Source organism: Eumetopias jubatus, unplaced genomic scaffold (assembly GCF_037043125.1).
Source record: "Eumetopias jubatus isolate StellerSeaLion01/CBP00866 unplaced genomic scaffold, mEumJub1_p1.0 scaffold_14, whole genome shotgun sequence".
In the NCBI taxonomy this organism is placed as follows: domain Eukaryota; kingdom Metazoa; phylum Chordata; class Mammalia; order Carnivora; family Otariidae; genus Eumetopias; species Eumetopias jubatus.
Window position 1 is genome coordinate 436,542 of NW_028274820.1, and position 18,027 is coordinate 454,568.

Consider the following 18,027-nt stretch of genomic DNA (forward strand, 5'->3'; position numbering starts at 1 on the left):
GAGGGAGGGAGTAGTCGTGAGGGAAAGAAAGAAAACAAGATTTGTGTGGTCAGGCAGGGGTGCAAGTGTGCGCGGCCCAGGACCCCGCCTGCTCCTGCCCACCCCGCCCGCGCTCCCGACGTCGGCAGGGGGGAGGTCCAGGGGTGCTCTACCCCCCACCCTGCCACAGGCTCCACAGCCTCCAGCCAGCCAGCCAGTCCTGCGGCGGAGCTGCCTGCCCCGAGGGCCCACGGTGGTCCATGGGGGGCGGGGGGGGCCTGGACTGCGGGAGACATCCCTGGAGGCCGTGACATCAGAGCGATGTGCACACCACGACCCGGGGAGAGGCAGTGGTTCTCAAAATGGGGTCCCCACACCAGCAGCACCCAGGCCCACCCCAGACCTCCCAGGGGGTGGTGGGGCATCTGTTCTAGGAGATCCTAACCCTGCTTTGGTTTGAGAACCACTGTCAGGGTCCCACGGCCCGCCTCCCTCTGTGAAGGTGCCCCTTGCCACCCTCCGGGCCCTGTGCAGGGACATGGGTGATGTGCTCGGGCAGAGAGCCCTGTGGGGCCGTCCAAGTGCCACCCTGGGCGCGGTCTCCAGCCCCGCAACCCATCAGCTCTCTCAAAGGCTTCCCCCGCAGGATCCACAGGGCCGTGTGTCACCAGAGGTCTGCCCCCCGGCCCGTCCCCCTGGTCCGGCAGGCCTCCCCCCGTGAGAAGTGTCGCGGGATGCCAGTAGGCAAAGGGATGACTGGCGCCCCCTCCCTTGCCCACCAGGCCTGCCCACCCTGCAGCGCATCCCCCCAATCCTGGGGAGGCTGGATCAGGACCACGCCCAGAAGCCCTGGCAGCCCGGACCCAGGAGCATCCCAGGACCAAAAATGCCACTTCCCCAGGGCTGCTTCCCACTGTGGGCACCCTGGAAAGCTCCCCAGGGGGCAGCTCCAACCCGCCTCCCAGGAACTCACCCTGGAGGGACAGGCCAGCCCTGCAGATGCGGAGCTTTCGCTCCTGACCCCCACTGACCTCACCCCTCTGCTCCCTTCCCCGTGTCCAGCGCACAGGCGGAGCCCACCTCCCCTGAAGAGGGAGTCATGCTGAAGGCGTGGAGCCCCGGGCCCCCGTCCTTGCTGGCTGACCAGCAGGGGGCAGGGCACCTCCAGGGGCCTGGAGGGAAGAGGCACCCAGCCCATCCCGAAGGCACGCGTCTCGGCAGCCGAGCAGGCAGGCAAGCTGAGCCCACACCCTGATTCAGGCCGGGCTCCACGGCACCACGCAGCCTCGGCGTCGGAGCCGATGCAGGCCGGGGCCGGCCCAGCGCCCCGAGGAGACACAGCCAGCCCTGCCTGGCCCTGGGCAGAGGCAGATGGAGACCCTGGGTCTCGAGAGGGTCGCCCCTCAGTCCCTGACTCTCAGAGCCCACTCTCCAGACCTCACTCCCCAAGACGGCAACACCCCTCTGCGGATTCAGACGGCTCCACTGGGGCCCAGACTCCAGAGAGCCTCACAGCAGACACCGAGCCACTTAACCAATCCACAAACGCTTCCCCTGAGGAACTTCCTTTAACCAACGCCTGCCAGTCTGGGCGCAGTGTGGACACACGGCCGGGCCCCTCCTGAAAGCGGCTCCCAGAAATCCACTGCCTCCAGAGCCCCGTGGACCCTGTCTACACTGGCAGTCAAAAGCACAGGTTCGTGGCAGGAGCCCCAGGGGGCCGAGCAGCTGCCCCAGACCCCTGGTAGACAAGCAGAGATCTTCCGCCACACACGCCAGGGTCCTCAGGCTGGCGACGGCTGCCCCCCGACCCGCACCCCAGCTCCCCGGCCTCCTCTCAGGGAAGGCGAAGACGCTCTGTCAACCCGCAGCGTCATCGTCTCTACGGAGACCCCGTGGGCTCCTCGGGTGGGGGTGCCATGTCACCGGGGAGGCTGTCCCCCGCGGAGGAGCAATGGCCTTGAAACGGAGGCCCCCGCCCAGTGCCACTGGCTGAGGTGGGCTGACCTCTGCCCAAGGGCCCAGCCTCTGCCTCGTCCCCTCGCTGGTGGCCCGGGACAGCCATGCTGGGCTCCGTCCACATGCACTGACCGCCCCCGGGACAGAGCAGCCCTCGGCGCCCCGGCGGGGGGCTGTGCATGCACGCGGCCTCATGCAGTCGCTGCACACCCACAACGGGCAGGTGGGCTCAGGCAGGGGCCCCGCAGAGAGCAGCCCAGAGGCCTCGCTCACTGCGCCAGGCAGCCGCGCTTCAGCAGGGGCGCCCAGGCTCCCCTCATGCACTCCAGAAAGGCTCTGGGAAGGAAGCTAAGGACGGCCCTCCGGGGGCCTTGCCTGCCGGACACGTCCACCGGGCTCACAAGAGGGGCGCAGACCGCCCTTCCCGAGGCTGGACCCACCCGGAGTACACCCAGGAGGAGGCCGCTAGGGAAGGCAGCCCCTGTGGGATCTTGAGGCAGGAGCTGGGATGGACGTCCGGCTAGGGCCAAAGCACAAGGCCCCTGCAGAAAACTAGGCCCCACGGCTCCGTCTGGGGAGCCCTGGGATCGGCCTTCGGCTGCAGCGGGCTCCGTGTGCCCTAAGCCTGCACCACTCTCGGCTCGGGCTGGTCCCCTGGCAGGTCCTGCAGTCCGCTAGCCCTCAGGGCTTCTGGCTAAGCTCACGGTGGGGTGGGCGGGAGCGGGCCTGAGGCCCCCTGGGGAAGAGCTGCTCGGCAAAAACGGCCTCTCCCCTCACACATTTGGGAGGAGGCCAGGGGCCTCGTAGAGAGAACCAAGAAGACATTCTCGGGGCAGGCGGCCAAGGCCCCCCCGTCCTGCGGCTCACAGGGCTCACATGCACACATCGTACCCAGCACAGACCACCAGCTCCATGCGAGAGCCAGGGAGAAGCACGGTGCAGGTGCCTGGGTGCAGGGGCGGCGGCCCAGGCAGGTCGTGCACGGGGCTGGCAAGAGGGCCCTCGTGGGGCAGGGCCTCTGCACCCATGCCTTTTTCCCGGGGCCCCCACTCAGGGTTCGGACCCAGCAGCAGCCCTGAGGCTTCCTACGGGTGGTCAAGGTCACTCTGAAGGGGGGTTGTGACAGACAAACGGGGAGAGAGATCACAGAGCACAGGGCTCCAACCAGAGGGGTCTCCTGACCCCCAGACTCAGGGGCCAGGACCAAGGCTGGGAGAAACGCATGGGGGAGGAGTCACGGCTTAGGGGTCACCTTGCCTGGCCCCTCCTTTAGCGCACAGGGTCCGAGGCTGCTGGGACAGCGGGGGCTGCCGCCCTGAGCTCCGTGTGGGACCTGTCCATGGCGGGAGCGGGGGCTCCCGGGGCCTCTGGGGCAGCTCTGGAGGCCTGGCCGGCAGCTGCGTGCAGCGAGGGGGCTGCATGCCGACAGGCGGGACCCTGGTCAAGAACATCTACCTTGTTCCACCAGCCCCATGGTGGTGCCGGAGGCCGCGGTGGACATTGTGGCCGGAGCGGTGGTCTGTCTGCCCACTGTTAGCACCAGGTTAGAGACGAGGGAGGGGCGGACACAGACGGGGGCGGGCAGGGGAGAGGGAGGGGGAGAGACAAAGGAAGCAGAAGAAGATTAGAGTCCACAGTTGGGTGGCGGATGGCTCCAGAGTCCCGTTCACAGGAGAGTGGAAACAGGACCGGGACTGAGTGACACTTGAGAAGCGTCTGCCTCCTTTCTCCTTAGAAAACCCCAGCGGGGGCTTCTCGCGCCCAGCGGGCGTGCGCACAGGACAGAACCCGTTAGTGCTGGGGTGACACATGCCCCCCAGTCCCGGCAGCACGGTGTCACAGCCAAAGGAACAGGATGGGGTGCTGGATGCAGACGAACAGGGACGGACCCCAGACGCTCCCGCAGCCAGTGACGCGGGCGACAGACAACCACAGGACAGCCAGGGGGCCACCTGCCCCTAGGGTGACGCTGGGCCCAGTGGGCCTGCCAGGGCCCCTGGCCTTGGGGTCACTGACAGAGCCCCCCCCCTCGAGCAGCCGCACGCCCCCAGCCCCGCCCACCCCCAGCGCCCCAGGCGGGCGGCCGCCAGCAAGTCCGGAGCTCGGCGGAGAGGTCCCGGGTCCTCCTCTCCCCTCCCGCTCCCACACAGAACGGGTGCTCAGGGGGCTCAGGACAACAAGGCCACAGAGGTGCCAACCAACACCCGGACAGACACACAGCTGCAGCCCAGACGGCGGCAGCGAGGACACAGAGACCCAACACGCAGGGACGGGGGCGTGTGCCGGGCGGCCTCCCGGACCGGGCTGGGTGGCGGACCCTGAGGCGCTGCCCACAGAGCCCAGGCCTCGAGGCCCCGGGCGGGCAGAAAGCCAGGCCGCTGAGCGGTGGGGGAGAAGGGCCGGGGGTCGTGAGAGAGGGGCGGGCCGCCAGTGGCGGCGGGTCACTCGGAAGCCTTCTCTTCCAGGAGAAGACCGTTCTCACCTGAGAAATTTCTCGTGGCCAGCATGGTGGTGAGGATCGCGCCCTGGGGACAGACATGCAGCTGAGGCCAGGACACCCCGGCCCGGACCTCAGCCTGGGGGATACCCTCCGGGACCCGGGTCACGGACTCGCAGAGCAAGCCTGCAGGCTCTCCAACTGCACGGGGACCGGCCCCCTACTTCCGGAGCAAAACCAGCAGCCGCCCACTGAGCACCCCTTCTAGAGGGCTCAGAACCGCGGGCTCCCCACCGGCCGCTTCCTCCCCACCCACCTGCCCGCAGCCAGGGTGCTCTCCGCACCAGGCCTGAGAGGGGCCGGCACTGCCCACTCGCTCACCCTGAAGCAAGTGGCAGCGGCCGAGGGCACCTGCCCCTCCACGGCCCCGGGAATGGGGGACCTCGAGTGTCGCCACCGTGCGGGGGCTGGGTCCACCTGACACATGTGCTCTGGGACCCCGGTGCCTCCCCTCGCCTGGCCTGCCGGGACCCCTCTGGCTGCTCCCAGCCTGGGGCCCTCGAGGGCACAGGCACCCCCGGGGCGGCTGAGCAATGGGGGCCGTGGGGCAGGTGGGCTGGGCGCTGGGGTCCACGTCTCACCTTGAGCTTCCTCCGGGCATTGAACTTTTTCAAGCATTCTACAGTCTCCTGCCTGTGCATCATGGAGGCCACAGTGGAGCGTTGCTGTGGGGAGAAGGACCGTCACACCCTGCAAAAGGCTCCGAGGGGGGTCAGCTCCGGCCCTCAGGGAGAGGGCTCAGGACAGCAGGGCCGTGGCAGCCCCCCAGGGCCACCCCGCTGTGCCCCCTGCTGCCCGGCCCCGAGCCCGCCACCCCTTTCCACCTGTCTGCCCCCACCTCCCCCTCACCCTCCCGGCCCCCCGACGGCTGTGTCCCCCACCCAGGCCCCTGGTCGGCCTCGACTCTCCGTGCCCTCACACACAGGACGGGGCCTCCTCTACCTGGAGCCCCCACCTCCCCAGAGACGGAGGCCTTGCAAGCCCCCCAGGGGGTCCCAAGCCCCAGGAGACCCGGGGGGACCCGTCAGCAGTGAGGAGAGGACCCCAGGGCACGCGTGCTGGGGGAACTTACGCAGACCCACGGGTGTTTCAGCGCTTCGTGTGCTGTGATGCGCTTGGCGGGGTTGATGGTCAGCATCTGGTTGATGAGGTTTTTGGCTTCAGGAGTGACCGTGTCCCACTCAGGAGACGGAAACTAGAACAGGAAGCAACGCGCGAGAGTCTGAAGCCCCCTCCCCCGGCAGGAGACAGAACCCTCTGGCGGCTCTCACGTGGGTCCTGAGTCTGGGAAGCAGGTGGCGTCACTCATTCCAGGCCTCCCCCCCAGACGGGGAGGGGGCAGAAGGGGTCCCAGCACTCACGTCGTAGGCTCCTGCCTTGATCTGCTGGTACAGCTTGTGCTGGTCCTCGTCCCAGAAGGGTGGGTAGCCCACAAGCAGGATGTACAGGATCACCCCTGTGCAGAGCAGGGGGGAGGCCTCACGCTGCCGCCCCACCCCCAGCCTCCCCCCGCCACCTCCCTGCTCCCAGCCCCCACTCTCTGGGCCCCCTCCCCCGTAGCCTCGTCCCCCACCCCACCCCCGGCTCCCCACCCCCACCCACAGCCCATCCCCGCACCCTTGGAACACAAGGGTCGTCACGTCCAGGGCTCAGCTCCACCCGAGACCCCCACCAAGGAGGCAGCCCTGCCACAGTGGTCTGCGTGCCCCCGCCTCCAGCACCGAGTGCTCCCTCTGGCCCAGACCTCTCTTCTGGGTGCAGGGCGGGCACTGGGGTGGTGGGCTTCTCGGCAACTGCCAGGGTCACGTTAGCAATTCTAGTCTGTGTGGGGAGAGGGCTCCTGGCTGGCGGCAGCCCCGTGAGTCAGTCCAGGGGCGGGCCTGGCACGGTGCACGTGGCACAGGCGCAGGGCTCCCTCCACCGTGACCCCGTGGCCCCACCCGCCTCCACGGAGGTCTCACCGCACGCCCAGATGTCCACCGGCTTGCCATAGGCCTCCTTGCGCAGGACCTCTGGGGACAGGTAGCCTGGCGTGCCAGCAAACCCTGGGGACAGGGCAGGGGCGGTGTGAGGGCCGAGGCTGCAGCAGACCCCCGCCCTCGCTCCGGCCGGCCGGCTGGACACTCACCAAACCATGCCTGCTGGTCCCCCTGCACCTCGATGGCCAGGCCGAAGTCCGCCAGCTTCACGGCCGCCCCTTTGCACTTGCTGGCCAGGAGCAGGTTCTCGGGCTGCAGGGAAGGCGACCCGCCAGTGCGCGTGTGGTTTACACCCAAGGGGCACGGACGGAAGGGGGCAGAACAGACGGGACGGCGGTTTGCAGTCTGGGGCGCACAGGTCTGACGCCCGCTGTGTGGGTGGTGCCCCGGCAGACTCGTCGTGAGCCCCGGGGGCACAGGGGAGCTGTCACACCCAGGCCGAGAACTCAGAGTGCGGCGAGCAGACCTGAGCGGTGCCCCCCGATGTCCCACATCTGGGTGCTCAGACACGGTGGGCGGCTGCCTGGGGGGTGGTGCCCCCCTGAGGGCCAGGAGGGAGGAGGCAGCGCAGAGCGTCTGGCCGCCCATCGCTCTGCCTCGGCCTGTCTGGTGGCGCCCACAGGTGGGAAAGGCCCCCCCGCGGCCCCCCTGCCTCAGGGCGCAGCGCCCTCGGGCAAGCTGAAAGGGCACTCGTCCCCAGTCGCATGGGAGCACCACGGGGGTCCCTATGCTCCTGTCCACAGGGCCCTGCTCACCCTGGCCTGGCCGCCTCCCGTGCTCAGCGTGGAGCACACAGAGCTCGCGGGCTTCCTCGTCCCTGACCACCCGGGGCTCCGGGGCCCTCGGCCCCCTCCCCGGGCCGCCCTCCCGACAGGCAGGCCCACGGAGGCCACATCGCCATTGCAGTGCCCCAAGAAAGGCACACACCTCCGAAAAGACCGTGTTAACACTGCTCGTAACCCTGAGGTGTTAGAAGGTGACACGCGGCCCTCGGAACCCGCGAAGGAGGCCAGCCCCGTGGCAGACCCCCTCAGCATCTCCATTTTCCCAACGTGAGCCGGGCTAGGGGCCCTCACCTCCCCTTGCAACCACATCGAGGGGTCTGAGGTGGCCGGGCAGGCCTTCCACAGATGAGGGGCTCGGCCCCAGGGAAGGGCTGGGGACCCCTGGCCCCCCCAGCCCCCTGACATGATGCCAAACCCCTCTGCTCTCCCCCCTTCCCACTTCGGCTGAGAGCAAACCCAGCACTGTACCGCCTCGGGTCTGTCCCCATCAGGAGACAGGGGTGAGACAGGGGTCCTCTTGGGAAGAGAGGCCGTCTGCCCTCCACACCTGGCAGGAGGCAGAAGGCCCGCTGTCCTACCCTTTTGTTCTTTTCAGCAAGGCTTGCTTGCCCCGGGTCACGCCTGGGCTGGGGGGGGAACACCTATGTTCATTCTTATGCCGTGGCCTCAGGGTGAGCTATGAATCATGGGGTCCGGGGACAAGGTGGGGATGCGCGCCTCCACGTGATGCTGCTTCAGACCAAACGTGGTGACAGACGGTGAGGCCCACAGCACAGGCCCACAAAGCAGGCCTGCGGCGCAGGCGGAGGGATGGCAGACCGTGTGGGACGTGCAGAGAAGGGCGTGGGAAGGGGGTCCCCGGCCTGCTTCTAGTGGGACACCAGCCCCAAAGCAGCCCCTGCAAAGATCAGCTCACATGCACACCCCTCGGTGGCCCAAGGGAGGTGTGACCCCATTCAGCGTTGGAAGGTTGGTCTCAAATGCCACCTAGGGACTCTCGGCCGGAATGACAGGCCCTCCCCCCACCCCACCCCCCAGCCCAGCTAAAAAGGGGACAGGAACCCAGCTCTGGAGAGCCTGGGAGGCAGGGAAGGCAGAAGGGGTGCTGTTCCTCCTGAGGCCACACTGTGCCCTGGGGGGTGACAAACCGCTTTGCCCAGAGCTGAGCCAGGGGCAGCAGAGACTTGCAGGATGGGCTGGACACTGGCAGAGGCCAGCAAGGCCGGCCCCTCACCCCTGTTCCCTTGGCATCAGCCCCACCTGTACGCACATCACCTACATGCCCCCCTGCCGGGTCTCTCTCACCTGGAGCCCAGAAAGAAACCCCAAGTGGACATGTGCTGACAGGCTGACTTTTGACAACTGCCCTCTCAGTCCTGGAGCATGGAGGCGAAGGAGGAACGTGTGCAAACACACACACACGTGCATGCACGCACACGTGCATTCTCACACATGCACACGCATGTGAATTCTCACATGCACACCCACATAAGTACACACACGCACACGTTCTCATGCACCTGCACGCACCCCCCACACGTACTCGTGCACACTCACAAGCACAGGCTCGTGCACTCACACACAGGTGCCCATCCACACACACATGCTCGTGCACACTCACGTGCTCATCCACACACGCGTGCTCTTGCACAGTCACACACGTGCTCTTGCACACTCCGGTGCTCATTCACACACGTGCTCGTGCACTCACACAGGTGCTCATCCACACACAGGTGCTCATCCACACACACGAGCTCGTGCACACACACGTGCTCATACACACATGCTCATGCACACTCACAGGTGCTCATGCACACTCAGGTGCTCATCCACGTGCTCATCCACACACACGTGCTCGTGCACATGCACACGTGCCCATGCACACTCACACAGGTGCTCATCACACGTGTGCTCGTGCACACACGTGCTCATGCACACTCACACAGGTGCTCATCCACACACACGTGCTCATGCACACTCACACACAGGTGCTCATGCACACTCGCGCACACACACAGGATCTCCTGGCACTCCCCCTGCCCCTCCAGGGCCTCCTTTTGCAAGACATGCAGGCGCAGACAGCTGACACACAGCAGGGTGGGGGACTCACCTTGAGGTCCCTGTGGACGACCCCCATTTGGTGGCAGTGGAGAACCGCCTCCAGGATCTGCTGGATGCAGTGACTGTGGCAAACAGCAGGTGTGTTAGTGAGGGTGGCCTCGAGGGGCGGGGGGGTGTGCAGGAGTGGGGGTGCTGTGTGGCACTGAGGTCACAGGGAGGCAGAGAATCAAGATGGGGCCTGCCATACAGGAGAGGAGACGCCGGCTAGGAGGGAGCCCCCCGCACTGGCCAGCACAAGGCAGGGCCACCCCCTGCACCCCGCCTTCTCCTCTGACCAGGCCCACAGAAGCCACACTCAGAGGACACACCTCTGTTTCTGGGCTCCCCAGGCTCATGCCGACAGAGCCGGACCCTGTGCCACAAGTCCTGAGAGGGGGCCAGGGCACTGCGGAGCAGGGTGGTGCCCCAGCCCCAGGCCCCGCTCTGTTCTGGGGCAGGGCCAGTTCTGCAGCCGGTCACTCAGGTGCTAGAGCGGGAGGGGTTCCGTTTTACCAGCCCCGAGCATCCATGCTGGCTGCTCAGCTTCCGGAGCAGCCCAGCGGTCCTGGAAGCTCGCCTGCCCCGGCCCCGAGCCCTGAGCCAGGGAGACAGATGTCTAGGGCCTTCCGGGCACGACTGACTGGAGGGAGAGGTCAGGGCTGCCGTCAGGCTCCTCGGACACCTGAGCTGTGGGCACCACTGCCCACGCCCCAGACCCCGATGACCCCCAGCTTCTGGGCACACAACACCCTGGGGCCCGAGCCTGCCTCCCCCAGATGGCCTGCGGGGTGCACGGTTTCCAACTGCCCCCAGAGCCAGGCACAGGCTCCTCGGGGTCCCAGCCACCCCTGCAGCATGGGAGCCCCCTGCCCAGGACCGCACTCACTGCCCCTCTGGGTGGGGGCGAGACGGGGAGGCAGACTGCTTCAGGACCCCTCCTGCCACGGCCGGACCCTGCAAGGTGACTGAGGGTCAGCTGGAAGTGGGGGCTTTGTCTCCCTAACAGCGAACTCGGAGTCGGGGGGGACCAGACTTGCTCCTCAAGTAGCTCTGGCCACGCCTGGGGAACATCCTCCTATGGCATCACCCTGACTTCCCTCCCTGCACAGGCCCGGACCTTGGAACCCTAATGATGATGGTTCCTGAGCTCTGGGGGGGTCAGAAGGAGCCAGGCCCAAAGCTGTGGGACACAACCCCTTGAAAGCGCCACCAGGGGCTGGAACCACAGCCCCCTCCCATGTCCTGAGTCTCCTGCCCTTGCGACCTGGGGTCTCCTATCCCCGTGTCCTGGCCTAACTCACCCCCAAAACCTTCCTTGTTCTTGTGACTCCCACAAAGCCCTCATCTGCCTGGAACATCCCGTGACCCTCGTCCCTGCCCTGGTGGTGCCAGCCCCCGTTACTGCAGTCAGGGGCTCATACTGCAGCCATGCTGACCCCCGCGGCAAGCTCGTGGGGGTACCTACTCCGCCGGGTCCTCTCCTCTAAGGCCAGGGCAGGCCGCGGGGTGCAGGCAGAGGCCAGGCGAAGCCCCCAGCACTTGCCACGGAGGTCGCTGAGCCAGGGTCCAGGGCCGGGGACGGCTTTCCCAGCCTGCAGAGACCCGCCCCTCACTGCTCACCTGGAGCCCCGGGGCTGTCAGCGCTCAGGCATGGTGCTCCGCCGCAGGTCCCTGGGACCACCTGCGCACTGTGGCGTCCGCACGGAGCCTGGCAGACCAGCCCCCTCCCGAGCTGCAGCAGCTCGGCCCTGGCCTGCACCCAGCTGTGCGCCCTGCTGTCCGGCAGGAGCCCCTGGCCACTCCCGCAGGCCCCAGGGTGACCTCGCTTCCGGTCAGACCTGCTGAGCCCGCACACATCCCGCTTCCGCTCTGGGTCAAGCCCGTCTTCCCCCTTCCCGCTCGAGACCCTTCCTTGCCTCTGACCCCTGACAACACCCTCTGGATTCCCCACCGCCGTCCCCTGGTGGCCACGGCCTCAGCGTGGGTGTCTCTGCCTGGACTGTGGCCTCCACCACAGTACTGACGGGGCTCCCTCCTCTCGGTCGTGCCTTCCCCCGACCCCGCAGGAAGATGTTCTGAGAACGTCTGTCGGACCCATGGGTCCATGTGCCGCAGGACAGATGCCTAATGTCGGCTTGGAGTTGGGGGGCTGCACCCCTGCCCTCCTCGCCCCCTCCTGGGAACGCAGGGCCCAAAGCAGCACCAGAGATGCAAGCCCACCCCACGCTCCCCGAGCCAGCAGAGGGCCTGCATCTCTCCAAGAGCATCGTGGGACTTGGCTGTGTCCCTGCTACTCTGAGGACAGACCCTGTCCGCCTGCACGCAGACCCTGCTCCGGGGGCTTCACGGCCACTGCGATGGAGAAACCGGCTGGCAGGACACAGACTTGCGCTGGCTTCCCCCCGGGGCCAGGAGTGAGCTGGCTAAGCAAACTGGGTCCTCACGAGGGAGCTGTTGGGGGGCCTCCCTGGCCACGTGGCGGTGGGAGCCTGTCTCCGCAGCCCGCAGGTGCCCATTCTGGGCGGCCCTGCCCGGGGGGACTCCTGGGGGCCACCGGCCCCCCTCACCACTCCAACCTGGGACCGCGGCCTGGAAGTCCTGCCCGCCTTCCGCCTTCTCACACTGCACCATCTTCCTTGTGGGACCTTTTTGTGGTCAGAGTTGTTTCCAAGCGCATTCCAGACGCTAGCTGGGTCCCGGACGCTATTCTCACGGTTCTGGGCTCTGGGGTCACCGCAGCTGCACCCCTGCCTCCTCCTCCTTCTTGGCGGGGTAGTCAGATTCTCAGGGGGCCCTTGAAACATCTCTCAAGAGCCGCATAACTTTCTAGGCTTTTAAAAACTGGGTTCTAAGTGTTTTGACCTTTGCTTTCCCTGCTTTGGAAACAGACCCTCCAGGTTTCCCACAAACCGCCAAGCTCCCCCGAAGCAGGATTAGGAAAGAGCTCAGAAAAGCAAGGCCTGCCTGCCTCCTGCCCCCTCCAGACACTTGCCACGGTGGAAGCCGTGAGACGCTCTGCCGTGAGCAGCACAGCCCCAGCAGGCCGCGAGGCCGGACCTCCCTGCCCACCCCACGTGGCCAGCATCCCGGGTCCTGGCCTCAGCATGGCCCCGACCCCTTTCAGTGGCGGGTCCCCCGAGCCAGGCAGCCCTCCCAGCATGGGAGTTAGCCTCAGCCACGTCTGCCACGGTTCCTGACGATGCCCCCGGGTGACCACTGTGCCGATGTCCACTGCAGACCCTGGCAGCCTCACCTGGCTGAAAACAAAGCACCAGCACCAACACCCAACACCATCCGGGGGCCAGAGCCTCTGGGAGAAAAGGCCGCTGGAGGCTGCCTCCCTGAGAGTGCCCCCTCGTCCTCCCTCCTCAGAGCTGCGCTCTGAGCAAGGCGGGCTTCGTGAGAGAAAACTGGGCATTTGTGGGGGGTGACCCCAGCCCTGTCTCCTCTGGGCCAGTTCCAAGGGGCCCCAAACACCAGGGGAGCCCTCCATGATAGGGTCCCTGACAGGAGCGTGGCAGGAGGGATCCACGGGCGTCAAGCGGCGGGGCTGGGGGCTGGAGGGGGTGTTGGAGATGAGGCCGAGAGGCAGGCAGGAGGGGCAGGTGGGTGAGGGAGGAGCTCGGAGGCCACAGGTGTTGGGGAGCACGGGGTGTGTGCACGGTTGGGGGTGTGAGCAGGCACAGGATGAAGGCACTGGGCAGGCTGGGGGGTCTAGGGGCTCCCAGCCAAGAGGGGGCTGCTGTCGCAGGCCATAGCACCCCTCAGCCAAAAGCACCCGCTACGGAACACAGGCAAGGGGCCAGGCCCCAGGCAGTGGGGGCTGCCGAGGACTAAGCACCGGGGCAAGGAGTTCCAGGCGGGGAAACAGAGGGCTGTGAAGGCCAGCTACCCAGATGCAGGCAGCCGGTGGCTGTGGCGGCAGAACGGGAAAGCAGTCCTCCATGCGGGTACTGCCCTGGTGGTGGTGGGCCCCGGCGCTGGAGCTGGGGACAGCAAGCCGGGACCCTGCCCACCTGCTGGACGGGCCTGCCCCTGCTGGCCCCAGAGCTCCTCTGGCCCTGGCAGAGGTCAGGGCAGCCCAGGCTCAGCAGGCAGGCGCCCACTTTCCAGACGTCCCCACGCCAGCACCGCAGAGCCAGGGGACACGGCTCTGCTCTACTCTCTACTTTTCTTAAAGGAGGAACTGAGAACTGGATCTTCCTGCTCCTGAAGGGGACCGGCCACTCCCAGGCGAGCAGACAAAACGAAGGTCCTTCCTCAAGGAGCCTCGGGAAAGCAGCCCGTGCCCCTGAGCCCTGTCCCTGACACCCCCAACCCCGGCCCTGACCCTGGAGGACCCAGGAGGCCCTGACTCTGTGGGGGCCCAGGGATCCATGGGAGTCGCTTGGCCCATTACCAGCAGGTGAGGTCGCCCGTGGGTGCAGAAGCAAGCCACGAAAAGGTTTTAAAAAAAATACCCAAGGGGCGCCTGGGGGGCTCAGTCAGTTAAGCGTCTGCCTTCAGGTCAGGTCATGGTCCCGGACTCCTGGGATCGAGCCCCGCATCAGGCTCCCTGCTCGGCGGGAGGTCTGCTTCTCCCTCTGCCTCTGCTGATCCCCTGCTCGTGCTCTCTCTCAAATTAAAATTGTTTTAAAAAATTAAACTAAAATACTAATACCCACTTTCTTGATTAGAAAAAAAATACATGTTCACTAATGAAATTCTTAGAAATAAACAAGTAAAAAATTAAAAGCATCCATAGTGAACGCCAACATCTAGAGCTGGATGGCCAGAGTGGCCTTTATCTTTGTCACGGGAGGGGCTCCTGGCCCCAGTGGGCAGGGAGCGGCCAGCCTCAGCTGTCCCCCCGTGGAGATGCACGGTCAGGAGTGACTCCAGCATGGGCCACAGCAGGCCGCGGATGGCCTCCCCTTCCAGGACGGGGGGCCCTGCGTCCCCAGCAGCGCCCTGGGCCCCTCATCCCCTGTGACAGCTGACCCCAGGAGGAAGGGCTGCCCAGGGACCCACACGGCAGCCTCACCTGGAGGGAGCCTGAGTCCCCCCCACCCCTGCACAGGGGGCCCCACAAACGAGAGCCTGCAGACGGGGTCCTGGAGGCACCGTCCCCCCACCCCTGCACAGGGGGCCCCACAAACGAGAGCCTGCAGACGGGGTCCTGGAGGCACCGTCCCCCCTCCCCTGCACAGGGGGCCCCACAAACGAGAGCCTGCAGACGGGGTCCTGGAGGCACCGTCCCCCCACCCCCTTGCCTTCCTCTTCTGCCTCCGGCCCTAGGAGGGTGGCATTGGAAAGGGACCCCTGGCCTGTGTTTGGAAAAGCATTTGGAAACTGCCCATCTCCTTGAGGAAGGCCCCATGGGGGCATGCTGCGGGCCATGGACAGATGTCAAGGGAGGGGGGACACCATGACTCCCCTTTCCACCGCGCCAGGGAAAAAGCCCCTCTGTGGGCCAGTCCCCACCCCAGGGGAGCGGAGCCGGTCGGGCGCTCCCCAACTCCAGCCTCGCCTGCAATCTGGGGCCGGACACTGCTCTGGGACCCGCTCGGGCCCCCAGCAGGGCGCAGCTAACGGCCGGCCCAGGCCGGCTGAGCCACGATGCCCGCAGGAGCACACGTGGGCCACGGGGCCAGACTGGGACCAGGCGAGACAGGGCTGGGGGGAGAAGAGGCCCAGAAGGAGTGAGGGCTGCACACCCACCTGGCATCCGCCTCACTGTAGTACTCTCTGGCCACGATGGCCTCGAACAGCTCCCAGCCGAGAAATGCGGAGAAGCAAGGTCACAGACGCTGGAGAACCAGCTCGTCACGTCCACCACTGTGCTCACCGCGGACAACATCACCTCCTCCATCACCTCCCCCTCCTCCTCCATCACCTCCTCCTCCTCTCCATTACCTCCTCCTCCTCCATCATCTCCTCCTCCATCACCTCCTCCTCCACCTCCATCACCTCCCCCTCCTCCTCCATCACCTCCTCCTCCTCCTCTATCACCTCCTCCATCACCTCCTCCTTCTCCATCATCTCCTCCTCCATCACTTCCTCCTCCTCCATCACCTCCTCCTCCTCCTCCATCACCTCCTCCTCCTCCACCTCCATCACCTCCCCCTCCTCTCCCATCACCTCATCACCTCCCCTTCCTCCTCCCTCACCTCCTCCTCCTCCATCACCTCCTCCACCTCCTCCATCACCTCCACCTCCTCCTCCTCCATCACCTCCACCTCCTCCATCACCTCCTCCTTCTCCATCACCTCCTCCTCCACCTCCTCCATCACCTCCTCCTCCTCCATCACCTCCCCCTCCTCCATCACCTCCTCCTCCTCCTCCATCACCTCCCCCTCCTCCTCCATCACTCCCCCTCCTCCTCCATCACCTCCTCCTCTCCATCACGTCCCCCTCCTCCTCCATCACCTCCTCCTCCTCCTCCATCACCTCCTCCATCACCTCCCCCTTCTCCATCATCTCCTCCTCCATCACCTCCTCCTCCTCCACCTCCATCACCTCCTCCTCCTCTCCCATCACCTCATCACCTCCCCTTCCTCCTCCCTCACCTCCTCCTCCTCCATCACCTCCTCCACCTCCTCCACCTCCTCCATCACCTCCACCTCCTCCTCCTCCATCACCTCCACCTCCTCCATCACCTCCTCCTTCTCCATCACCTCCTCCTCCACCTCCTCCATCACCTCCTCCTCCTCCATCACCTCCTCCTCCTCCACCTCTATCACCTCCCCTCCTCCTCCATCACCTCCTCCTCCACCTCCATCACCTCCTCCTCCTCCTCCTCCATCACCTCCCCCTCCTCCTCCATCACCTCCTCCTCCTCCATCACCTCCTCCTCCTCCACCTCTATCACCTCCCCCTCCTCCTCCATCACCTCCTCCTCCACCTCCATCACCTCCTCCTCCTCCTCCTCCATCACCTCCCCCTCCTCCTCCATCACCTCCTCCTCCACCTCCTCCATCACCTCCCCCTCCTCCTCCATCACCTCCTCCTCCTCCATCACCTCCTCCTTCTCCATCATCACCTCCTCCATCACCTCCCTCCTCCATCATCTCCTCCTCCATCACCTCCTCCTCCACCTCCATCACCTCCTCCTCCTCCTCATCCTCCATCACCTCCTCCTCCTCCTCCATCACTTCCTCCTCCACTTCCATCACTTCCTCCTCCTCCATCACCTCCTCCTCCTCTACCTCTATCACCTCCCCCTCCTCCTCCATCACCTCCTCCTCCACCTCCATCACCTCCTCCTCCTCCTCCTCCATCACCTCCCCCTCCTCCTCCATCACCTCCTCCATCACCTCCTCCTCCTCCTCCATCACCTCCTCCTCCTCCATCACCTCCTCCTTCTCCATCATCTCCTCCTCCATCACCTCCTCCTCCTCCATCATCTCCTCCTCCATCACCTCCTCCTCCACCTCCATCACCTCCTCCTCCTCCTCCTCCATCACCTCCTCCTCCTCCTCCATCACCTCCCCCTCCTCCTCCATCACCTCCCCCTCCTCCTCCATCACCTCCCCCTCCACCTCTATCACCTCCCCCTCCTCCTCCATCACCTCCTCCTCCACCTCCATCACCTCCTCCTCCTCCTCCATCACCTCCTCCTCCTCCTCCATCACCTCCACCCTATTTTCATTGTCTCCTAGGACTAACAACTGACCAAGTCCTCATACGTGATATCATTTCACGTTTTCATTCTCGCACCCACTCCATGACGCTGGCACGATCATGCTCAAAAAACGGAGTCTCAGCTGAGTGGTGTGCCCAGAGGGGGCAGCACAGGAGTTTGACCCAGGCCTCTGCAGTGTTACCCAGGCCTGAAGAGATCTGGATCCCTCCTCAAGTCCCCCAGAACCAGACATGCGTCCCTGTACAGAGCCAGGGTCCAGAGAGACAGTGCCTGGATTTGGCCTCCCTGGTAGTGAGACCACGAGGTGTTCAAAGGCCTATCTCGGAGGAGGGTGGGATTTCTGTCCACACACCCACTTGCCATGTGTCCCTGCTCAGTGAGGGCCTGAAGGACCCATGATCAGGAGGGACACCCAGACAGGAGCCACTGTCTGAAGGCCCCCTGGAAGACCAGAAAGACTCCGGGCCACCTGGGACCCCTTGGGCTGGAAAATACGGGTAGACAGAAAGGTGAAGCCGACAGGGGTGAGGCACAGACGTAGGGGGAGCAGGGAGGAGCCCTCCCGAGGCTTGCCCAAGCCCCCCACCCAACTCAGCAGGCTCTGAGTCCACCAGCAGACTCCACCCAGGCTTCCCACCCCTGAGACGGGCAGGCCCAGGGCCACCTCCCTCTGCAGTGGCGCGGGCCCCAGGGGCTGTGTCCTCTCCATCTGTATTGTGCCCTGTGGTCGGGGCAGGGCTGGCCTGTGGCAGGGGCAACAGGCACGGGCCCTGCTGAACGGGTGTCCCTGGCATGGGTGGGCTCTCCCTTAAAGTTGGAGGGAAAGAAAAACAGGACGTGTTGGGTGTTAGCATGCCCCCACCCCAGCTACACACTTGCCTCATGATCTCATTGGACATGCCAACAACTCTGGGAGCAAGGTGCTTTTAGGGTCCCAACCTGCCACGAAAAGAGCCTGAAGCTCAGAGCAGGCGACTGCCTAATGCAGGCAGAGCCTCAGGAGCGTGTATGCACATATATATGCCTAGGAGTGCACCTGGGTGTGTATGTGTGTGCAAGGAGGGAGTCCTCACCCAGGGCTGGGGACAGGCCCTCTGGGTCCCC

General features: G+C 65.7%; 1 protein-coding gene across 1 annotated transcript in view; it reads right to left on the bottom strand.

The window, feature by feature from the left end:
* CAMK2B (calcium/calmodulin dependent protein kinase II beta) overlaps positions 1–18,027 on the bottom strand; it is a gene marked incomplete in the record, with an annotated part of 80,771 nt that overhangs the window by 11,660 nt on the left and 51,084 nt on the right. Inside the window, 9 exon segments of the mRNA XM_088018652.1 lie at positions 3,394–3,468; positions 4,421–4,463; positions 5,017–5,100; positions 5,508–5,630; positions 5,797–5,891; positions 6,397–6,480; positions 6,564–6,666; positions 9,310–9,382; positions 15,000–15,049. Of these exon segments, the coding sequence (XP_087874778.1) occupies positions 3,394–3,468; positions 4,421–4,463; positions 5,017–5,100; positions 5,508–5,630; positions 5,797–5,891; positions 6,397–6,480; positions 6,564–6,666; positions 9,310–9,382; positions 15,000–15,049 (730 nt within the window).